The sequence below is a fragment of the Triticum urartu genome, chromosome 2A (genome assembly GCF_056163025.1).
Source record: "Triticum urartu cultivar PI428250 chromosome 2A, HENAU_Tu73, whole genome shotgun sequence".
In the NCBI taxonomy this organism is placed as follows: domain Eukaryota; kingdom Viridiplantae; phylum Streptophyta; class Magnoliopsida; order Poales; family Poaceae; genus Triticum; species Triticum urartu.
The window spans coordinates 735989635-736013692 of NC_141874.1; the positions used below are offsets into that span (position 1 = coordinate 735989635).

General features: G+C 47.0%; 1 protein-coding gene and 1 pseudogene across 2 annotated transcripts; both read left to right on the forward strand.

Moving 5' to 3' along the window:
* The first annotated feature begins 4197 nt into the window (after positions 1–4197).
* On the forward strand, positions 4198–5160 carry LOC147987395 (uncharacterized; annotated as a pseudogene). The gene is made up of 3 exons (XR_015615455.1): positions 4198–4287; positions 4439–4541; positions 4680–5160. The product of XR_015615455.1 is annotated as an uncharacterized LOC147987395 (transcript).
* A 14571-nt stretch (positions 5161–19731) lies between these two features.
* On the forward strand, positions 19732–20963 carry LOC125527865 (heavy metal-associated isoprenylated plant protein 39-like). The gene is made up of 3 exons (XM_048692372.2): positions 19732–19961; positions 20083–20158; positions 20302–20963. The coding sequence occupies exons 1-3, from the start codon at positions 19956–19958 to the stop codon at positions 20646–20648; spliced, it is 429 nt and encodes a 142-aa protein (XP_048548329.1). The 5' UTR covers positions 19732–19955; the 3' UTR covers positions 20649–20963.
* Positions 20964–24058: the final 3095 nt, after the last annotated feature.

Genomic DNA, 24058 nt, shown 5'->3' on the forward strand with positions numbered 1-24058 from the left:
TGAATTTCAGAAAACGCTGCCCAAGTGGTCTGAAAAGTACTTATGTTTGTTCTCCTGATGGCAAAAAAAGAGTGTAAATCAGCACTAAAACCATCGCGATTCGCGTCATAGGAGTGTAATTAAATTCAGCTCAGCTGAATCATGCGAAATCGCACTATGATTGGCATGGTTGTGTGATGACTGTTGTGGCTGAGATTCTCCCTATTGTTACGGCTCGTTGATATTGATATTAATTGTGTAGGCCTAATATTGTGCCTTCTTGTAACTTCGAAAATATAAATCCCTTTTCTGTTTTTCTATTTTTGGGGGGCACTGCCTCCAAAATGTTGTAGTTGTATGCCACAGAGTTTTACTTTCAACACGCTGTTGTTGGATATATGAGGAAGAAAACTTTTGCACTCCCAAAAACTTTGATGTAAAGGGTTTATGTGACTTAACATGTGGCCTTTGGCCTTTTTGCACACAAGGAGTAACTCTTCTAAACCTAATGCTTCCCCATCCCTCTCAAAAAATGTAACCACACTAATATTTACACTAAATTTTTGCACACATGGGTTTATTTCCTATCCGAAAATCATTCCATAACCTAGTTCTCTCTCCCTTTACTACCGTTTCCTACAACACTAGAAGAAAAGGAATTCACCTTCTTCGTGCCTTGCCAAAAAATGAGACCACTCATGTTTCAATTTACAAATGGATAAGGTAGATTTTTTATAGTTATTTCCAACTAATTCTCGCTAGATTACATCTTCATCTCTATTTACCAGAGCTGCTTATACACAACAAACATACATTCATTGCCCCATATCAGCCATTCTCAGCCCCCCTTGTTTCTTATCATACCGGAGGAGGGACATAGATGCTATGTGCCTTCCCCCGATGCTCTCGATCCACGCATTGGTCATCGACCGGCTATGCCACACTGGCTGCAAAAAGACTACATGGAGTCGCCTTGGCCACCGACCTCGCCTTAGGTGTTTGAATTGGTCACCCTTCAGATTTGAACAAATCTGAGTGAATTTGCACGATGTCGCCGCTCAACTCCGCGCGTACGTTGTCGACTCGCATTATGATGATGTTGTCGAGCATCTAATTCGTATCATTGAGCATCTTGTGGACAACCAACAACAAGTTTTCTCATTGATCCTTGAAGTGATTATCCACAGAATTGGAGTCTAACTTGAGAAGCTCATAGATCTCTCGCACTTCTGATGAGTGCTATTCCATGGCTTGCTCCCATCGTCGATCCTTGTACCTGGTGTCGTGGTGGTGCTTGGGGATCTCTAGGACTCGTGAACCTAAGACCGATAGCTCTGAATACCAATTGTAAGGATCTAGCTCTCTGCTGTCTCAGTCATGGAAGAAATCATAATTTTCGACGGTTTGTTCCACCCACACAAAGAGTTCAAATAGATACAACAATTACAGATCCTGGCTGAAGCCACTTTCCTCCTCTTCAAGTGAGATGAGATGAGGTACCTTCCTTTAGTACGAACAAGAGAGAGACATTGTAGTTAATGGGCCCAGCCTGGGCTAGCCGACCATCCCAACAACCTTGTCTTGCGTTTGGGCCGTGTTGTTGGCTCAATGGTTGTTTCCTTCTCTTCCCACCTTGTCCTTGCCAATGGCCTTGTAGTCTGGACTGGGGCTGGGGTTGCGTTGCTGACAGAAGGTGACTGCGGCGGGTCAATTGGGAATTTGGGGGAGGGGGTCTTTCCTGATTTTAGTTGCAACTCTTGGTTTTGTTGGTCACGGTTCTGATGGTATTTGTTGTCTGATGGTCGGGTGCAGAAGGTTGTGCCGAAGCTGGACATGGATGATGACAAGCTGAAGCGGAGGGGGCTCAAGGCCAACTCAGCTCCCCATGGTAATGCTCTTTCTCCCCTCTATTGCTTAATTATGTGTTTTGCTCTACTTTTTCGTGACCATGGAGAGGAATTGTGGCCTAATACATATAAATTTCACCCCAAATGACTGGTTCAGTCTGAAATTGTTCTGAGGACCTCTCCTCTCTGGCTCAGGAATCACCTGATGACCGTGCATATGAAGGACCAGAAGATGATGGTGATCGGCAGGATGGACCTTGTCGACGTCGTCGCCAAGCTGTGCAAGTTCTTCCCCGGGACACACATCGTTTCTGTCGGCCCAGCCAAGGAGTAGAAGAAGGACGACGACAAGAAGGACGTCGTCGACAAGGACGAGAAAGATGATGACAACAAGCAGGTGGTGTGTAACCACCACCCGCACCCGTACTACCTTGTCTTTCATTCCATTCCCGAGTGGAGATTGGCATGAATTCCCCAATACTATCATAGAAGATGATGACAAAAATTGTTGATTTAATGGTGCCAGCCAGATTGGGAAGATATCTATATCACATTTTAACATGTTTCATAACCTCTTGAATTTAAAAGTTAAATCTTTTAGCACTATCAATCTTTTGAACTACTCCCAAATGTTCTGATTGCTTTCTTTGAAGCCTTGGTACTGCAACTAACATTTTCAAACCTAAAATATTGTTGATTTAGGGATGGAGGCAACAATCTCTCTTATGAAATTTTACACGAGGTGTGTCGTAGAAATAGGTCTTGCGAGAGGCATTGCTAATGTGCTAGGGTAATTTCCATGATTCAAAGAAGAAGAACCGGTCCAGCTTCTCCATTAAAGGGAGCCTCTTGCATATTAGCCCAAGTGTAGCGTCTTCCTTTGCATAGTATGTCAACAAGAGTGAGAGAGTTAATTGTTGCATTAAAGTCGAACCTTTTATGAAATTTTCCTCCATCTTTTTATCTACTACCTGGGTACCTAATATAGTTTAAATCCCCCACAACTAGACAATCCATGTCATCTAGCATCTGAGTGTCTTGGTGTAAGTCTACCACCATAATTGTGATATTTTCCAGGTGTTGAGCTTTTTTCGCTTCCAATACTTATTGCTCAGTCAAACAATAGTTGAAGGAATACCTAAATAATTAAGACTTTTACTCCTTCGACGCAACATGTGGAAGGATAGCTATCCCTTTTTCCTTAGCTTTACTAAAAAAATGATGTCTCACGCTTGTGGAAAACTACTTTCAGGCTAGACAAGAGCCCAAGTTAACACAATATAAGCTTTAGATTTGCATCACACTAGATGTCATTTGGGGACATGACAACATTATATTCTTCTAGATAAGGAACAATGCCTCGCAACAAACCTTGTCTTTTTTTCCTAATTAGCAAATGCAACACATCTATAACTACATCAAGCAATAGGGAAACTACCTTTTCAAGGGAATATATTGCCATGTGCTTGATCGTTTACCATGAGTGTCACTTCCGTGTGATTCATAGACTGCATAGCCCAATCTTCTAGTACAAAACAGGAAAACTACCTTTTCAAGGGAATCTATTGCCATGTGCTTATGTTATGCATTTCATGCATAACGTAGTGCAAAAGGATAACTACATCTAGTAGCATAAGCCTACTGTTAGCAAAAGTTAGTGTTTGTTTTTGTGCTCATTATTATATCTGTCTACTCTTTAAAACTGGCTACGAAATCAACGCTCAAATGCTCCGCTTAAATTTCGTCAAGTTTGTCCGTGTGGCAGTCACCAAAACTTATCCCCCGTAAGCTTCTACGAGTATAATTGAGTGATGGAAAAGAGAAACAGAAACACATATTGGCTGAATTTACCTTTCCCCTATTCTTTGAGGCATCTCTTCTACGGCACAGCTGTAGAATTATTGGGTGGTCTGGGACCGGACCATGAGAGCTCAGTAGATTTCTTTAGAGGCGCTAGACTTTTGCGATCTTCTGGGCTCTTCGTACGTGATTGATCACGCACCGGTAGACCGGATGGCCTGTCTCTCGTGCGACTCTCGGTTTCTCGTGCGACGATGGAGATGTCTTCCCAGGACGTAGGGTTCAGTACTGGCATTCCGCAGCAGTCGTGGTCACGCGCTCAAGTTTTTCTACGTTCGTCTGTGCGGACATTTTGGTTCCCATTCGGTGGAGTACAGGTGCTCTAATGGCGACCAGGCCGACCCGGCGGCACGGTCGTTGCCGTGTTAGCTGGCCACCCACTGGCACTCCGGCACCGGATCGGCCAAGACCGGCAGGTCCCCTCCCCTGATATGGGCCGACGGACGGACCTAGGTACAGTGTGTGCGTGCAGGTGTAGGTCCGCCGGCGTGGGCAGGAGACCCGGCGGGTCATGGTCGTCGCGGCCATCCGTCGCCATCTCTCAGCGGTAAGATCGGTGATGAACACACTGCCTTTCGTGCATCCCGCACTGTTCATCCTGGTACGTGGCGGATCCGCCCGCCAGACCCACCTGATCAATCAGTGATCAGACACGATCAGCTGGGGCGAAAGGCGACGAGACGAGAAACCCGTGCAGTTATCCACCACCTGCCTGGAGTCTTGCCTGCTCCGGGCGCATGCGCCGCCTGTAGGCTGTAGGCTGGGAATCTTCTGGTGCTTGCCGCGTAGTCACGGAGGAGAAGCAGGACGAGAAGCAGAAGCACAAGGCGCTCAAGACCGTCTCTGTTCTCTACGGTACTCCCCTGCTTCTTCCTCCTCTGCTCCGATTCCTCTGCTTCGTCGTACTCGTGGAAGGGATTAGTGGCCACTCACTCACCGGTATCTGAATTTGAGACTGCTGAGTTCTGACGACCGCAATTGTGGCTTTCTCAGGTATCGATAACATGGGCGTGGACATGAAAGGACCAGAAGATGACGGTGGTCGGCAGCATGGACCCCGTCGCCATCGTCGCCAAGCTGCGCAGGTTCTTCCCTGGGGCGCAAATCGTCTCCGTCGGCCGGCCAAGGAGGACCAGAAGGACGGCGGTGGCGACAAGAAGGACGGCGCCGCCGGAGATAAGAAACAGGTCGTGCCAGTGTACCCATCGTACTGGTACCACCGCCGCCGCCGCCACCGCGCTACGTCGTACACAGCGCCGAGGAGGAGCCCAGCTCGTGCGTCATCTGTTGATCAATTCCATGGCCCGCCTGCTTGTACATCTGTCTCTCATAGCATGCCTGCCGATCGATCGGGACTGCCTGCTCCGCCTCCCAGGGGCGGAGCCACGATTTGAGCATAGGGGGGCGAAGGCAGATTCGACGATGAGAAAAAAAAAAACAGAACATAGTAAATCTATCGAGTGATTTTGATTGATACCTGAATATGCTTCTTGTTGTTTGCTCGAACCAATCCCCCAAAAAATGAATGTACTGGTTCTTCTCATCACGACTATGCACAAACCCAAGCAAAATCAATGAATTTTTTTAATCCGAGTGACAGAATCAGTGTATTATATCTATTTTTTAGTATCAATTTGTGAGGATAAAACAGGAGATTGCTGCATCTAACTAATTTCATCTAAATCCTAATGCGGATCGGTATTGTCAGATCGAACAAACTAATGAAGAGCGACTCACCACAAATTTTCTTGCGCATCGTCGTGGACAGCTTCCACCATCGGTGGTGATCGCCTGTGACTTGCAAGGTGCGACGCCGCCTACCTTTTGCCAACCGGCGAACTGCCCTAGGCGGCTGCGAGTCGTGCGTGGTGCGTCCTGAGCGACTAGACGGCTGTTTGTTTTCAATAGTGGGCTGGCCAACTAGTACGATGGTAAGTTGAATTATTGGGCTTCAAAAAATCAACTCCTTTGCTTTTTTACGTCGCTGGGATCACTACAGGCCTTGAACGCCCAGAATAGGGGGGGGGGGGGGGCGAATTATGCCTAAACAGCAAAATCTAATCAATTTAAGCCTAATTACTAATGTACGATGCAAACCTTGGGGAGGGCCTGGCCTCTGCTCGTCCCCCTTTAGCTCCGTCCCTGCCGCCTGCGCTAGTGGTTGGTGGTTGCTGTAGTTCATCAGCCTACCCGTTACGATAATCGACGGCGTGCGTTATACTGTATCGACGGCCGTGCAAGGGTTGCACCGGTCTTCCAGGAGCTGTGCATTTGCATTTGCATTCACAAGAGCTGCTTGACAGTAAAGAATCATGTAAGCTTTGCCAATATAAGTTTCAGAAAATAATGTCCAACTGGTCTGAAAAAGTACCACTCTTGATCTCTTGGCATTGACCAAACGTCCTTGCTTAGTAAATCAGTGCTTGGAGCCGACCCGAATTCCCCTCTCAAAATAGGATTTTGCCTTGTTTCATATAGATAAAGCAAAACACACACTACAGAGAAGGAGCCAGGGACATCACCTGACGAGCGAACATACACGATACTAAGGTGAGAGCATCCACGGTCGGACTTGGGAGATCCGCCCCCCTAAAAACCCGTGGTGTGCCCACAGATGGCCCAGACGACTCCATATATTTACTGTCGGGCCTCCATAGTCAAACGCAAAGGCTCAAATTCATGAACGTTGATAGTATAGCACAAGTTCATCACAATTCGTCGGTTTAACAAAGCAACAAAGCACAATAAAATCATAGTTAGGCTTCATTGGCTATGGTTTTGCTTGGGTGGACCCCAGAGGGCCTGGGTTGGCCTTGAAACCCCATGCAACGATAAAGACAAGGGCCTTTTCTATGCAGCAATGACAATCACCATTGGTGATGGAATGAAGGTGAGTTTTTGGCACTCCCTTTGGTTGAATGGGCTCAAACCTAAAGGCATTGCTCGGGGCATCTTCGCCATTTCCAAGCGCATCAACGGTTGCATCGGTAAAGCGATGGCCAATAAAGCTTGGGTCAGACATATTTGTCTTACACGGCGGACTTTCGGTTATCCTAATACACCATTTTTGTCCAATGAATAAAATGATCAGGAAGACCTTTCATTTTTAAAACCTCAAACATAAAGTCTCAATTAATTTGATCATACGCTTTTCCGAAGACAACTTTAAACAAGATGGCTCACTGGTAGAAAACGGGCCATTAGCACCGGTTCGTAAGGCCCTTTAGTGCCGGTTTCGGAACCGGCACTAACATTTCGGCACTAAAGCCCCCCCCCCTTTAGTACCGGTTCAGCACGAACCGGTGCTAAACGGCAACCACGTGGCACGAGCCAGCTCCGGGGGCCGGGAGCCCTTTAGTACCGGTTGGTAACCGGTACTAAAATGTTTGGGGGATTTTTGGTTTTATGATTTCTTTTTCATTTAATTTTGTGTTTTCCATTTTAATTCTTTTTCGTTTGCTGGTATTTTACGGTACTACACATTGTACACGTTATGCATATATATATATATATATATATATAAATAGAATTTCTAGTAGAACCAATCATATATATATATATATATCATCAATGTCTCACAAACCACCATATTAATTTACACATACACACATGTATAGCTATATACAATTTCTCCTACATATGCATGTTGCCTTCGGAGCCAGTGGCATTAGTCTAATTGGTGCCTTCGGAGCACGATGACAATTGGAAGTGGTTCATGACATGTTCGATGGGGGCAGTAGCGGGTAATAGTATTCTCCCTTCGGATTTATGACCTTATCGAGCAAAAATCCTGCTATTTCCTCTTGAAGTGCTTCTACGCGCTCCGTTTCTAGGAGCTTGTCCCGCACCTCTTTGAACTGTTAAGAAGGAGATCAATATGCATGTGTATTAGTTGTGTGACTAGATATCGATAATGGTGTAAAAATTGTGAATAGTGTTCTGACAAGCGTACCCATTCCTGTCTTTGAGATCTTCTCCTTTCGAACGCCATCATGCGAATATTCTCGCAAACGCAGTATGCACACAGATTAGTCCCCTGCGCCTGCTTCAGGGCCTTTATTACGAGAATGGAATTTAATTTGATCAGATAATAATTAATCAAGCATGATAATTAAAGAGATGGCAGCTAGCTAGCTAGTTAGTACTACTTAATTACTTACCTTGGATCGAAACCATTTCAGCTGTGGTTTCCATTCGCCTTCCGTGACGCTGATGAACCTTGCCCAAGCCCTGCCCGCCGACAAAGAAAATGAATAAAGGGGTTATTAAATAGTTCATATCATGAAATGACGAACTAAATAGACCGAGATATATAGTTAATAATGATTGAAATTACCTGTTGACTATCCCATACAAGATGTTGTAGTCACTATTTGCTTTGAGTAGCGAGTCCAGTATTTCAACTGTTCCGGCGTCAACTTTAATGATACACAAGATCCAGTGAAATCTGCATGCACACACGTTTGCATGTCTTAATTAAGCGGGCATATGTAAGCAAAAACATGTAGCTAGCTAGTAGGCAAAAATAGAGAATTTGTAGTACAAGAAAGTGTGACTCACTCGAAGTTGTAAGGAAATAGTATATCTTCACTGTATTTGAGGCGCTTCAAGAACTCTAGCATGCTGTCCTCTACTTGCTTTTCATAATACTTGCTCATTTTTCATGTGTATTGATTAACGATGTTTGGGTCAATGAACCCAATGCCATAGTGTCCACATTTTCTCATTTCATACATCTTCATCCTGCATAATACCACAGATAAGAATATAGTGAGGATAATTACAGGTAATGATTGATCAAAAGGATCACTACAGCTAGCTTGAGACTTAAATTACAGAAAGAAATCACTTACAGACAATAGCAACTGACGATAGATTTGTCGAGTGCGTCTTGATTGTATAACTGAAACAGTTCGGAATACTCAACGGCCACAGCTTTCTCATGGTAGTAATGATCCTTCTTGACATACACCATGAGGGACTCTCGATCGGATCTCTTGGTAATGTCCATGTACCATTGATGCAATTCATACATTCTCATTGGGAGCTTCTTGACATCTTCTGGCTTGACCAAAGGTTGGCACCGGACATATTTCTGTTTTATTTCCTCCTCTGTAATCACAGGCATGTCCTTGATCTCGAGGAGTTGTCCAACAGTGATCTTGAGTTCTTCAGCCTGCATTATATGCTCCTGGGTTATTACCACATCGCCCACCTCGGGAACGTAAACTGTTTGGCCACAATAATATTGGGCGCGCGTACTGTCACGTGTTGTCGGCACAACAAGCGGGGGGGTCGATTGCGCCGCCTGTTCTCCCAGCTGGGCAACGGTTTTCTCGCATTTTTCGACAGCTGCTTGTTGTTTGCTCGAGCTCGAGCTCGCCTCCTTCTGTAGACGTTGTCGATGTAACTTCCTGATGTGGCGCTCATAGTCTGTGTCAACAGGCTTAGGAGCTGGTGGTTGAGCCATACGAATGAAGTGGTCAACTACTTCCACAGGCACTTTCTCCCTTGGCGGCGGTGGCGGTTTCGGTCCAAAATGGGCGTCGACTTCTGCCCGCACTATAGCATTGGTTTGCTCCTCGGTCCTGTCGTAAGCCCTCACAGGAAGAGGAGTAGTGAGGTTTGGACCATATTTATATCGCTTGCCTCCGCCTGTACTTTCTGTACTATGACCTCGACTGGTACCGCTACGCACCATAGCTGCGGGGTGTCTCTTCTGTGATTGCTGAGGCGGCGGAGACGGCTGACGGGGCTGAGTTGGACGAGGAGGAGTGGCCTGAAGCTGTGCCGGACTTGGAGGAGAAGTGGCTTGACACTTTGCCGGACTTGGAGGAGGAGGAGTGGCCTCACGCGTTGGTGGACTTGGAGGAGCGGGAGTCTGCTGACTCGGTGGCGGACTTCGACGAGGAGTCGGGTGACGCGGTGTCGGGTGGCCTTCGAAAAATGATGCAATCCTTTCTCCATAGGATGATACGATGTATGGCATCTCCGAGTGTGTGCTCCTCATCACCTCCAGGAATGTCAAGCTCTAACCCCGAATATTGGTCCACCACCTCATCAACCAAGACACGAGCATAGCCCGCTGGAATCGGGTTGCAATGGAAGGTTGCCTCGGGGGAATTTGAAAAAGCAACGGCGTCCGCCACCTTCATGGATATGTTCTTCATTTTGAAGTGTAGCTCGCAGTTAGTGTTCTTCGTGATGTCATCCACGGGGTATCTATCCAGCACTACTGCGTCGCCCGGGGCAGAACCCACGCTGCTTCTCGGCATGGATGGGGCGGTGGTATCCAATGCTGGATCATCCGCTAGCTGCTGCAGCTGCTGAGACCCCCTTTGCTGGCTAAGTGAGTCGATCTGCTCCTGCTGCCGCTGGAATTTAGCTGCCAATTCCGCTTGACTTGCTTCTAGGCCTTGAAGGCGTTCATAGTCGAGCTTCCTTTGCTCCTCCTCCATCTTCCTCTTCTTCTCCTCCGCAATCTTCTTTCTCGCACGGGTTCTGTAGTCGGCGTTCCAGTCCGAAAACCCCTCATACCACGGAATAGCGCCCTTGCCTCGTGTTCTTCCCGGGTGTTCAGGATTTCCCAGGGCACGCGTAAGCTCGTCGTTCTCTCTGTTGGGCTGGAACACCCCCGATCGAGCCTCTTCTATTGCAACAAGTAGCGCATCGTCGGCTCCGTTCAGACATGCCTTCGCCGAAACATTGCCTGTCTTCGGGTCCAACTCCCCCCATGCGCATAGAACCAAGTCCTGCACCTGGGGGGCCAGCTCTTACTAACCGGAGTGACACCTGCATCCTCCATCTCTTTCTCAGACTTATCCCACTTAGGCATTGCCACCGCGTAGCCACCTGGCCCCAGCTTATGGAACTTATCCTTTTTTTTCGGCATTCTTCTTATTTATTCTCGACCGTCTCTTAGCTAATTCTGAATCCTTGAATTTCATGAAATCGTCCCAATGAGCACTTTGATTCTCTAGTATCCCCTCGAATATTGGAGTCTTCCTTCCTCCCTTGACGTACTTCTCCCACGTCATTCTCTTGTGGTTCTTGAATGCAACCGCCATCTTCCTAAAAGCAGCGTCCTTGACTTTCCGCACGTCTACTTCTGTGAAATTATCTGGTAAGGTGAAATGTTCCATGAGAGTATCCCAAAGCAGATTTTTTTGCTTCTCGTCGACAAAAGTAACATCTGGACGTGGATTTGCTGGCTTTCTCCATTCTTGAAGGGAGATCGGGAGTTGGTCCTTCACAATAACTCCGCACTGACGAACGAACTTGTCCGCAATCTTCTTCGGTGCTAATGGTTCGCCATTAGGTCTGATTGCCTCGATATTGTACTTTACGCCCTCCTTCAACTTTTTGTTCGGGCCTCGTTTCGTCCTTTTGCCTGAAGATTTGCTCGATCCGGATGGCTGAAAGAAGAAAGATCGATTCGTTAATATATCTTCAACTCATTTAAAACATGCGATGATCACCAGATTCCTGCTTATATAAATATATATACCTCGCCGGTGTTTGTTGTTTCAGGATCAACATGTTCTTCGTCGTAGTTCATGACTTCATCTTCTCGGTCGTCGCGATCGAATATCATATCACCCTCTCCGGTGTTGTTTAGAAATTCGGAGCCGTCAAAATCTTCTTCATTCTGATCATCATCTGGCCCGCGTATGATATCGAGCATGGTCTGTTCTCTCTCTCTGTCGGTATTGTCCGCCATAGCTTTTATTTAACTATGCCAAAAGAAATATAAAACAATTTAGTATAATCTCGAATAATAGATATAATCTCAAATACATCGTCTCGAATAATAGATATAATCTCGAATACATCATCTCGAATAATAGATATAATATTGAATACAACACTAGCTAGCTAGCTAGCAAGCTAATAAAGATCGAATAGTACAGAGTAATCTAGGCCACTCGCGGTTCCTGAGGTGCGGGCGGTGGACACCCAAAGAGAAGGAACCATCACTGGATCATAGCTCGGGTGATCTCCCCAAAGAACCTGCCAGGTATTGGAGAACCTGACGTCCATAGCAGCCATGTAGCGATGGACGTGCTCGTCCTACTCCCTGACACGGCGACGTACCACCTCCGGCAGGGCCGGCTCCCTCCGCACCGAAAGTGGCCCACGTGAATGCCATCAAAGGAGATGAGGGTCGACGACGGGACCCGGGGCCGGGTTCCTCACCAAGCGTCGCGCCCCTGAAGGTAGCACCTCCCAGTGCCAGCCCGGCGGAGCCCAGTCCCGGACATGGGTCCTCTGAAGCAGGACGTCGTCGCGGACGTGTCGACGGCGAGGATGCGGGCCGGGCATCGTCGACAACAAAATACTATATGCCGCAAAAGTAAAGTAACATTTTTTAAATGATGGATTGTGATGATTTCATATATGCAAATTCTAAATTTTATAACTAAAAATATAAGAAACTAAAAAAACATCGATCATCGTCTAACAATTTGAAATTAATCTAATTCATCTAGCTAGCTAAAACTAACATTTCCAAAATTTCTAACATTTCTATATAACTAACATTTCTATAACATTTGACATTATATATATTATAACTAACATTTCTACATACTATTTGACATTAATATAATCTAATTAATTAATTCATCTAAAACTTTGTATGAAAAACAGAAAAACAGAAAAAACTAAAAGCTAAAAACAGAAAAATTATGTGTGTGTGCGCGTCTAGTGTGTGTAGTGTGTGTGTGTGTGCATGTAGTGTGTGTGTGCGCGCGCGTGTGTGTGCGCACGGTCGGCGCCGGCGCCGGTGTGCACTACGATCGATTGGAGGGAGGAGAGGGGCCGGGGGAGGGGCTCACAGCGCGCGCGGGCAAGGTCGAGGCGACGGCGACGGCGAGGGCGAGGTCGATCCAAAGGCGACGGCGACGGCGAAGCGAGGGGATCGGCGACCGGGACGGCGACGGGGGTGCCGCGGAGTCGACGGGGACGACGCGACGAGGACGGGGGCGTCGCGGAGTCGACGGGGACGGCGCGACGGGGGCGGCGACGGCGCGGGACTGGGCGGCGGCAGAGAGAAATGGGAGATGAGAAAATGAAAATTTTCAAAGTGTTTCTTATATAGGGGACACCTTTAGTACCGGTTGGAGCCACCAACCGGTACTAAAGGCCTGTTTTGGCCAGGCCAAGCGGGGGGGGGGGGGGGGGGGAGCACCACCCTTTAGTACCGGTTCCTGGCTCCAACCGGTACTAAAGGCCCCCCTTTAGTACCGGTTGGTGCCACGACCCGGTACTAAAGGGGGTGCGCTGCCAGGCGAGGGGCGCAGAAGTTTAGTCCCACCTCGCTAGCCGAAGGGCGCTCACACCTGCTTATAAGCCCCGCTGCCGCTGCTGTCTCGAGCTCCTCTCTAAAGCAGGCCTTCTGGGCCTACCTCTGCTACTCTGCCCTGTGGGGCCTATTGGGCTTGCGGGCCTGCATCCTGGCCCAACAACAGGTTGGGTTTCTAGTCGTATGCAGGCCGCTGTGGCCCGGTAGGTGGGCTTTTTTCATTTAGGTTTTTCTTTTCTGCTTTATTTATTTTGTTTTATTTATTTTTAGTTGTTTTTTGCTGTATTTAGAGTTTCTTTGTGAATATTTTTGATAGTTTTTAGAACTTTCAGTTAGTGCCGGTAGTTTTTAAATTTGAATAGTTTAAATTTTGAATTATTTAAAATTTGTGTGAATCACTAGTTTGTGAATAACTTAACTTTAAAAATACATTTTCCAGTGATTCTTTTTTATTATGTTTAATATTAGTGTGTTTTATCATTATATTCAATTTGGTAATGCTTAAGTTATTTAAAAATGAAATGCCTTTGTAACGGATGAGTTTTCATCCGAAACCCTGATACTTCGAAACAGATTGTCCATTTTGTACACGAAGTGTATCCAGTTTTTGCGGTAACCCTCTCTACTTTTTTGCACATGCTATGTGGGTGAAATTATGATACCATGCCAACTTTCATCCTTTTCTGAGTTCATTTGAAATGCTTTTCAATTTCAGGGTCATTTAGCCGAAAAAATCAATAAATGCATGAAAGAATTTGCTTGCACATAAAATTTCTTCGCGTTTCAAATGCCAAAACACATAACTAGCTACCCTAACTATTACAGAGATTCCCTCCTGGGTGTGAAACACAGAAGAAAGTGATGATAGCTAAGCCGATCACATCCCAGATCTTTGGGTGTGAAACTTTTTCTTCGCGTGTGTCCCTTTGCGTCGTAGCCATGGAAAATCTTCATCATTTAACGGGATGCTCGGGTCAATATTCACTGTGAATGGAGCAATTTCATCAAACTTTTCATAATTTTCTGACTTGTCTGTCTTGTCATCCACTCCCACGATGTTTCTCTTCCCAGAAAGAACTATGTGCCGCTTTGACTCATCGTACGATGCATTCGCTTCCTTATCTTTTCTTTTTCTTGGCTTGGTAGACATGTCTTTCATATAGAAAACCTGTGCCACATCATTGGCTAGGACGAATGGTTCGTCTGCATACGCAAGATTGTTGAGATCCACTATTGTCATTCCGTATTGTGGGTCTTCCGTTACCCCGCCTCGTGTCATATTGACCCATTTGCACCGAAACAAAGGGACCTTCAAACCACGTCGATAGTCAAGTTCCCATATGTCCTGTATATAACCATAATATGTTTCCTTTCCCGTCTTGGTTTCTGCATCAAAGCGGACACCACTGTTTTGGTTGGTGCTCTTCTTATCTTGGGCGATCGTGTAAAATGTATTACCATTTATCTCGTACCCTTTGAAAGTCATTATATTCGAAGATGGTAACTAGGAATGCAAGTACAGGTCATCTTCAATAGAGGTGTCATGCATGGTACGTGCTTGCAACCAGCTGGCGAAACTCCTTGTTTGTTCACGTGTAATCCAGTCATCAGACCGCTCCGGGTGTTTGGAGCGTAGCAAATTCTTGTGTTCATCCATATACGGAGCCACCAAGGCAGAATTCTGTAGAACTGTGTAGTGTGCTTCAGTGAGAGAATGTCCGTCCATACATATTATTTGTTCCCCTCCTAGCGTGCCTTTTCCATCCAGTCTGCCCTTATGCCGCGATTCAGGAACACCAATCGGCTTAAGGTCAGGAATAAAGTCAATACAAAACTCAATGACCTCCTCATTTTGATGGCCCTTGGAGATTCTTCCTTCTGGCCTAGCACGGTTATGAACATATTTCTTTAAGACTCTCATGAACCTCTCAAAGGGGAACATATTGTGTAGAAATACAGGACCCAAAACGTTAATCTCTTTGCATAGGTGAACTAGGACGTGCGTCATGATGTTGAAGAAGGATGGTGGGAACACCAACTCGAAACTGACAAGACATTGCACCAAATCATTCTGTAACCTTGGTATGATTTCTGGATCGATTACCTTCTGAGAGATTGCATTGAGAAATGCACATAGCTTCACAATGGCTAATCGAACGTTTTCCGGTAGAAGCCCCCTCAATGCAACCGGAAGCAGTTGCGTCATAATCACGTGGCAGTCATGAGACTTTAGGTTCTGAAACTTTTTCTCTGCCATGTTTATTATTCCCTTTATATTTGATGAGAAGCCAGACGGTACCTTAATACTGAGCAGGCATTCAAAGAAGATTTCCTTCTCTTGTTTGGTAAGAGCGTAGATTGCATGACCCTGATGTATGCCGTCTTTTCCGTGCATACGTTGCTGGTCCTCCCGTGCCTCAGGTGTATCTTTTGTCTTCCTATACACGCCCAAGAAGCCAAGCAGGGTCACACAAAGATTCTTCGTCACGTGCATCACGTCGATTGCGGAGCGGACCTCGAGGTCTTTCCAATAGGGCAGGTCCCAAAATATAGATTTCTTCTTCCACATGGGTGCGCGTCCGTCAGCGTCATTCGGAACAGGTTGTCCACCAGGACCCTTTCCAAAGACCACCTTCAAATCCTTGGCCATATCATGTACATCAGCACCAGTACGGTGGCGAGGCTTCGTCCGTGATCTGCCTCACCTTTGAAATGCTTGCCTTTCTTTCTTACGGGATGCCTACTCGGAAGAAATCGATGATGTCCCAGATACACATTCTTCTTACAATTAGCCAAATATATACTGTCAGTATCGTCCAAACAGTGCGTGCATGCGCGGTATCCCTTGTTTGTCTGTCCTGAAAGGTTACTGAGAGCAGGCCAATCATTGATGGTCACGAACAACGCCTTTAGGTCAAATTCTTCCCCCATGTGCTCATCCCACGCACGTACACCTGTTCCATTCCACAGTTGTAAGAGTTCTTCAACTAATGGCCTTAGGTACACATCAATGTCGTTGCCGGGTTGCTTAGGGCCTTGGATGAGCACTGACATCATAATGAACTTCCGCTTCATGCACAACCAAGGAGGAAGGTTATACAAACATAGAGTCACAGGCCAGGTGCTATGGTTGCTGCTCTGCTCCCCAAAAGGATTAATGCCATCTGCGCTTAGACCAAACCATATGCTCCTTGCGTCATCTGCAAACTCCTTCCCGTACTTTCTTTTGATTTTTCTCCACTGCGACCCGTCAGTGGGTACTCTCAACTTTCCGTCTTTCTTGCGGTCTTCTCTGTGCCATCGCATCGCCTTGGCATGCTCTTTGTTTTGGAACAAACGTTTCAACCGTGGTATTATAGGAGCATACCACATCACCTTGGCAGGAATCTTCTTCCTGGGGCGCCGGCCCTCGACATCACCAGGGTCATCGCGGCAGATCTTATAGCGTAATGCACCACATACCGGGTAAGCGTTCAAATCCTCGTACTCACCGCGGTAGAGGATGCAATCATTAGGGCATGCATGGATCTTCTGCACCTCTAACCCTAGAGGGCAGACAACCTTCTTTGCTTCGTACGTACTCTCGGGCAATTCGTTGTCCTTTGGAAGCATATCCTTTATCATTACCAGCAACTTTCCAAATCCCTTATCAGATACACCATTCTCTGCCTTCCATTGCAGCAATTCCAGTGTGGTGCCCAGCTTTTTCTTGTCACCTACGCAATTCGGGTACAACAATTTTTTGTGATCCTCTAACATGCGCTGCAACTTCTTCTTCTCCAAATCACTTGCGCAATTTCTCTTTGCATCGGCAATGGTCCGACCTAGATCATCAACGGGCTCATCTGATGCCTCTTCTTCAGCTTCTTCCCGCATTGCCGGCTCAGCTTCTTCCCGCATTACCGGCTCAGCTTCTTCCCCCATTGTTGTATCATCGTATTCAGGGAACCCATGGCCAGGATAGCTGTCGTCGTCCTCTTCTTCTTTAATGTCTTCCATCGTAACCCCTCTTTCTCCGTGCTTGGTCCAAACATTATAATGGGGCATGAAACCGGTCTTAAACAGGTGGACGTGAATGGTTCTTGACGTAGAGTAATTATGACCATTCTTACAGCGAGCACATGGACAAGGCATAAAACCATCCGCCCGCTTGTTTGCCTCAGCCGCAAGCAGAAAAGTACGCACGCCCTCAACGAACTGGGGAGAGCATCGGTCATCGTACATCCATTGCCGGCTCATCTTCATTACACAACACCGAATAGACCAAATTAATACAAGTTCATACATAAAGTTCATACAACACTTAAATGCAACAAACAAATAACTCTCTAGCTAAAGCATTTAAATGCAACAACAAATACGATCAAGATCGCAACTAAGGTAACAATGGATCCAACAGCATAATGATACCAAGCCTCACTATCGATGGCATATTTTCTAATCTTTCTAATCTTCAAGCGCATTTTCTTCATCTTGATCTTGTGATCATCGACAACATCGGCAACATGCAACTCCAATTCCATCTTCTCCCCCTCAATTCTTTTCAATTTTTCTTTCAAGTACTCGTTTTCTCTTTCAACTAAATTTAACCTCTCGGCAATAGGGTCGGTTGGAATTTCAGGTTCAGATACCTCCTAGAAAAAATTTCTATGTCAACTTGATGGGCATAATTTGTCATAAACACGAAATGCAACTAGTTTTAAAAGAGAATATACATACCACATCCGAATCATAACAAGGACTAGGGCCGACGGGGACGGATATCGAAACCATGGCACTATATGTATAACAAACAACGTACGGGTAAGATAATTATACGAGTAACTATATATCCAAATCACACACATCAATTTTTATATAAAATTTCATGAACAAGAGGCTCACCACAAGGTGGTGCCGGCGACGGGACGGAGCGGGCGATCGACGGTGGCTACGATGGAGATTTAGAAGGCACTAAGTAAACCACACCTACATATGCAAACTAAGTGTTATTTTTGACCTCAAATTGCATATAAATCAAATACTAACACACACACACACACACACACACATATATATATATATATATATATCCTCCCAAATTACTAAACTCACAAATTAATCACTATATAAACCAATGCAAGAGCTAATCTAGCAATGAGAGATGAAAGGACAAAGTTGCTAACCTTTGTGATCATTTGAATGGATGAGGGCCTTCAAATCTTGACAAATTTTGGGCAAATTTTGTGATGAACTCGAGAGGAAGAAGGGAAGAACAAAGGAGGGCCGGAGAGGGGAAAGGGGGAAGAACAGAGTGCTGGTGGACGAAGGGTTTATATAGGACGACCTTTAGTACCGATTCGTGGCACGAACCGGTACTAAAGGTGCTGGAGGGGCCCCACTCTGACAACATCCTGCCACCACTCTCATTAGTACCGGTTCGTGGCACGAACCGGTACTAATGAAAGCGGCCCGGCTAGCCGTTGGAACCGGCACTAATGTATACATTAGTGCCGGCTCAAATACAAACCGGCACTAATGTGCTTCACGATTGACCCTTTTTCTACTAGTGGCTGCACAAGTCACTCAGTAATGCTACACTTACGTAGAGATAGTTATGTACTTTACGTAATTAGCAACGTGGCTAATGATCATTGGGGAAGGGGGAGGAAGGGGCCCCACCCACCTGAAAATCAGGAGGGGTAGAGAAGTATATTTAGGAAGATTACGTAAACCCTTTCGTAGCTATACGTAGATATAATAATTATCGCAAGTCACTTCTATGTAAGGAGTGAATAGATTCATGCAACAGAACAACACTATCAAGAATAATGCGACCTTTAATGAGTGCATTCTGGACTTTAGAAACAACTTTATCAGCAATTTTCATAGCTCTACTATTAAGAAGTTTAGTAAAAAAAACTTAAACGGCGCATTTAACATACAAATGGGGCGGTACATTTGAATTTTATCAGCCCCCTGGCCTTTAGCTAACAGAGTAACCACCTCATAACCGAGCCTAGAGACAGCTGTTTTGGCATCATAAAAGTCATGAAAAAGCTTAAGTAAGACCGTTGCAAATAAGATGCCAAAGCGATGATTGCAAATAAGTGGCCGCCTCTATGGCTCTATTATGTCTCCTAGAGAAAAGAACATGTTTAACTTCTTCCGTCGTAAACTTGTGGATCAGTCTAGCTTCATCAATCCGATGGCGCATTGCTCCAATGGCGACCAGGCCGGCCCGGAGCCGCCGTCGCGGCCGGTGTTAGCTGGCGACGCACTGGCACTCCGGCACCGGATCGGGCACGACCGTCATGTGCTCCGATATGGCCAGGCCAGCACGGCCAGCGGGCAGCCCGGGCGCACCTAGGACGTGCAGCAGGTGGGCGCGCGCGTGTGGACAGGAGACCCGGCGGGTCGGGGTCAGGTCGTCGCGGCCAGCCAGCCATCCGTCCCACCCCCCGATCGACCCGAGATCCGGCGAAATCGCCCGCGACGACAGCGACATGACGGACCAAACCCCTGCGATTATCATATATCCACCGGTTCACTTCTCTCTCCGTTGCGCAGTTCCGGCGCCACCGACCGACGAGTATCGGCCCGGCCCGGAGGGAGGCGGCTTCGTGGCAGCTTCCTTCCTGCTGCCCTGCCGTGACGTCGCCCCCGCGCCCCTTTGAAAAACCAAGAGGACAAGGCCACGCGACGGGGCGATGGGGCGCCGCGACGTCGACGTCCCAGTCCCGGGCTGCCTATATAACCCCGCCGCGCCCCGATCCCTTGCCGCCCAGATCACACACCACCACCACACTTCCCCCTCTCTTCTCGCGCATCGGGCTCATCGCCCGAGACACAGAGCACGCACACCCACGCTGTCCTTCCACTTCCACTCACAAATTTTATCACGTCGCCGACTGTAGCCGTCGCCGCCGGCGAAACTCTCCGCTGCCTCGTGCGCCGCCCGTCTGTTTGCCCGCCGGCGCTGCGCTATGAAGGTGACTGCCGCCGGTCCGATTGGGGACTTGGGGGTTTCTTTACGTTGCAGATTTCAGCTGCGGCTCTTGATCTTGCTGCTCCGGGTTCTGATGGTTTTTCTTGTCTGGCGGCCGGGTGCAGAAGGTGGTGCTGAAGCTGGACGTGCACGACGACAGGCAGAAGCAGAAGGCGCTCAAGGCCGTCTCCGCTCTCCACGGTGCTCCTCTTTCTCCCCTGCTTCCTCTTCTCCAATTCCGTCCTCCTACCTTGCTCTGCTTCGTTGTGATCATAGAGCTGGAGAGAATTTTCTGCCGCTGATCCATGCTGGCGATGAAAACTCACTGCGTGCGCGTGGCTCAGGCATCGACAACATGGGCGTGGACGTGAAGGACCAGAAGATGACGGTGGTCGGCAGCATGGACCCCGTCGACGTCGTCGCCAAGCTGCGCAAGGTCTTCCCCGGGGTGGACATCGTCTCCGTCGGCCCGGCCAAGGAGGACAAGAAGGACGACAAGAAGGACGGCGACAAGAAAGACGGCGGCGGCGACAAGAAGGACGGCGACAAGGACAAGAAGGACGAGAGCAAGCAGGTGGTGTACCCGCCTCACTACTGGTACCCGCCGCCGCCGCCGCAGCACCACCACCCGCACCCGTACTACTTCGTCCGCAGCGCCGAGGAGGACCCCAACTCCTGCGTCATCTGCTGATCGACTCCATGACCCCGCGCCAGCCCTGTACATTTCTAGCTGGGCTGCCGGCGTGTGGCTCACCGGCGATCACCGGTCGCGACCTGCTCCGGTGGTGGTTGGTGGTTGCTCCACTCGTCAGCCTACCTGCGACAGCGATCGCGATATATATGATCCGTAGATGATGTTGTTTTGTCTTGTTTTTTCGCTTTGGGGGGGATAAAGTAGACGCATCTGCCGAGTTTGTGATGCGCAGATGTGGAATCAAATAACAGTGAGGAAAAGGGCTACAAATATATATAGAAACTTTCTGCAACGAATGCTGGTTCCGAGTGAGTGGAGGCTCACGAGTGCTCTCCAGTGGTGATAGGAAATAAAAACACCGTAACGAGTGAAACTTAGGCGGCTAAATTGGTGTCAGTGATTATCTGAAAGTAACTCTGAAGCTCTCTGACAGTTGTTTTCAGTCACTCATTGGTGATCTCGATGGACGACTCTTCTATTCTGTCCAGGCAAAGTACGTTCACAAGGATCGAATTCCCCATACGGAGCTCGCGTATTTCTATATTTTCTACTGTATGACTAATTCGAGCTGAATTACCATATGTGCTTATTTCACGTGAAATCGATCACAGATTCTTGGAGGACGTGTGTGATTTTTCATCCATTGAAGGGAAAAACAAATGCATTGCCAAACGCCGAAGGGAGGCCCTCCTTTAAATCAAGAGTCACAGTCATAGGCTCTTCTTCTTATTTTTCTCTTGTCAGAGCCTCACAGAAAAGGCTGTATGTGTTCTTTCTTTTTGTTTTTTGGTTTCTTACTTGGCCGGCCAGCTGGCTGGGCCCACCAACCAGCTCTTAGGCACAATAACAACTGGTTAGGTGTGACATTCTCCCCTTCTTAAGATGAGGCCTCCCCCTCCCAGATGGTAGCCGTGGGAAATCGCCGGCGTAGCACGTCGTAGTCCTCCCAGGTGGCCGAATCCGGAGACGATGACGACCACTGGATCTTGAGCTGGGCGCAGATGGCATCCGTATGTGCTGCCCAGTCCAGGTCGTCGCCGGCTGGTGCCTCATCCGCCCAGGTTGCCATGGCGCCCAAATTGGCTTCTCTACCGTACAGGGCCTTGAAGGGTGTGCACTTGAGCGATGAATGGAAGGTCGAGTTGTACCAGAACTCAGCCATCGGAAGCCAGCGGCGCCATTTGTTGGGGGAGTCATGGACGGCGCAGCGCAGGTGCATCTCCAGGCACTGGTTCACCCGCTCGCTCTGGCCATCGGTCTGCGGGTGGTACGCCGTCGAGTACAGTAGCTTGGTGCCCGCGCTCTCGAGCAGCTCACGCCAGAGGTTGTGATACGTCTCCGTCGTATCTACTTTTCCAAACACTTTTGCCCTTATTTTGGACTCTAACTTGTATGATTTGAATGGAACTAACCCGGACTGACGCTGTTTTCAGCAGAATTGCCATGATGTTGTTTTATGTACAGAAAACAAAAGTTTTCGGAATGACCTGAAACTCCACAGAATATCTTACAATAAATAATAAAAAAATCATCGCCAAAGATGAAGACCACGGGGGCCACACCCTTTCCATGAGGGTGGGGGGCGCCCCCCTAGGGCGCGCTCCCTACCTCGTGGGCCCCCTGGAGACCTCCCGGCTCCAACTCCAACTCTATATAACTACTTTCGGGGAGAAAAAAGAGAGAAGAAATCGTCGCGTTTTACGATACGGAGCCGCCGCCAAGCCCTAAAACCTCTCGAGAGGGCTGATCTGGAGTCCGTTCGGGACTCCGGAGAGGGAGATTCATTGCCGTCGTCATCATCAACCATCCTCCATCACCAATTTCATGATTCTCACCGCCGTGCGTGAGTAATTCCATCGTAGGCTTGCTGGACGGTGATGGGTTGGATGAGATTTAGCATGTAATCGAGTTAGTTTTGTTAGGATTTGATCCCTAGTATCCACTATGTTCTGAGATTGATGTTGCTATGACTTTGCTATGCTTAATGCTTGTCACTAGGGCCCGAGTGCCATGATTTCAGATCTGAACCTATTATGTTTTCATCAATATATGAGAGTTCTTGATCCTATCTTGCAAGTCTATAGTCACCTATTATGTGTTATGATCCGTTAACCCCGAAGTGACAATAATCGGGATACTTACCGGTGATGACCGTAGTTTGAGGAGTTCATGTATTCACTATGTGCTAATGCTTTGTTCCGGTTCTTTATTAAAAGGAGGCCTTAATATCCCTCAGTTTCCATTAGGACCCCGCTGCCACGGGAGGGTAGGACAAAAGATGTCATGCAAGTTCTTTTCCATAAGCACGTATGACTATATTCGGAATACATGCCTACATTACATTGACGAATTGGAGCTAGTTCTGTGTCACCCTATGTTATGACTGTTACATGATGAACCGCATCCGGCATAATTATTCATCATTGATCCGATGCCTACGAGCTTTCCATATACTGGTTTACGCTTATTTACTTCCCCGTTGCTATTGTTACAACCACAACAAAATACCAAAAACATTACTTTGCTTTCGTTACTCTTTTGTTACCGTTATCACCACTATCATATTACTTTGCTACTAAACACTTTGCTATAGATAGTAAGTTTCCAGGTGTGGTTGAATTGACAACTCAGCTGCTAATACTTGAGAATATTCTTTGGCTCCCCTTGTGTCGAATCAATAAATTTGGGTTGAATACTCTACCCTCGAAAGCTGTTGTGATCCCCTATATTTATGGGTCATCAAGACTAATTTCTCGCGTCGTTGCCGGGGAGCATCGCTCTATTCTTTGAGTCACTTGGGATTTATATCTACTGAACACTATGAAGAATTTGAAAGACGCTAAGACAACAATTTATCCCTCAACTACGTGGGGAGGTAAGGAACTGCCATCTAGCTCTGCACTTGATTCACCCTCTGTTATGAGTAAGCTTGCGATACCTAAACCTGCTTCTGCTATTTGTTCTGATATGTCGCATGTTATTGATGATGCTACTTCTGCTATGCATGATACTTATAATGAAACTACTTCTATGCTTGATAATACTGTGCCACTTGGTGATTTTCTCGAGGAACGACTTGCTAGGGCTAGAGAGATTGAAAATATTGAATCTGATTATGATGATGAGAGTGATGATGAAGAATCACTTGTTATTCCTGAGGGTTATTTATTTAATCAAGAAGCTTCTTTAGCTATTTTAGCTTGCAAAGATAGATATGAACTCAAAAGGTTATTAGCTAAATGGAATAAGCAATCTCTAAATGCTAGGATGAGACCTGACCCTGCTTTTGCTACTTCACCTATCTTTGTTACTGATAAGGATTATGAATTCTTTGTTGATCCTGATATAATTACTTTGGTTGAATCTGATCCTTTTCATGGCTATGAATCTGAAACTGTTGTGGCACA

Bases quoted from the DNA above. Each gene is read 5' to 3' on its own strand.
- LOC125527865 (XM_048692372.2), top strand. The intron at 20,159-20,301 runs GTGCTCCTCTTT...CGCGTGGCTCAG, and splicing joins GGCCGTCTCCGCTCTCCACG to GCATCGACAACATGGGCGTG.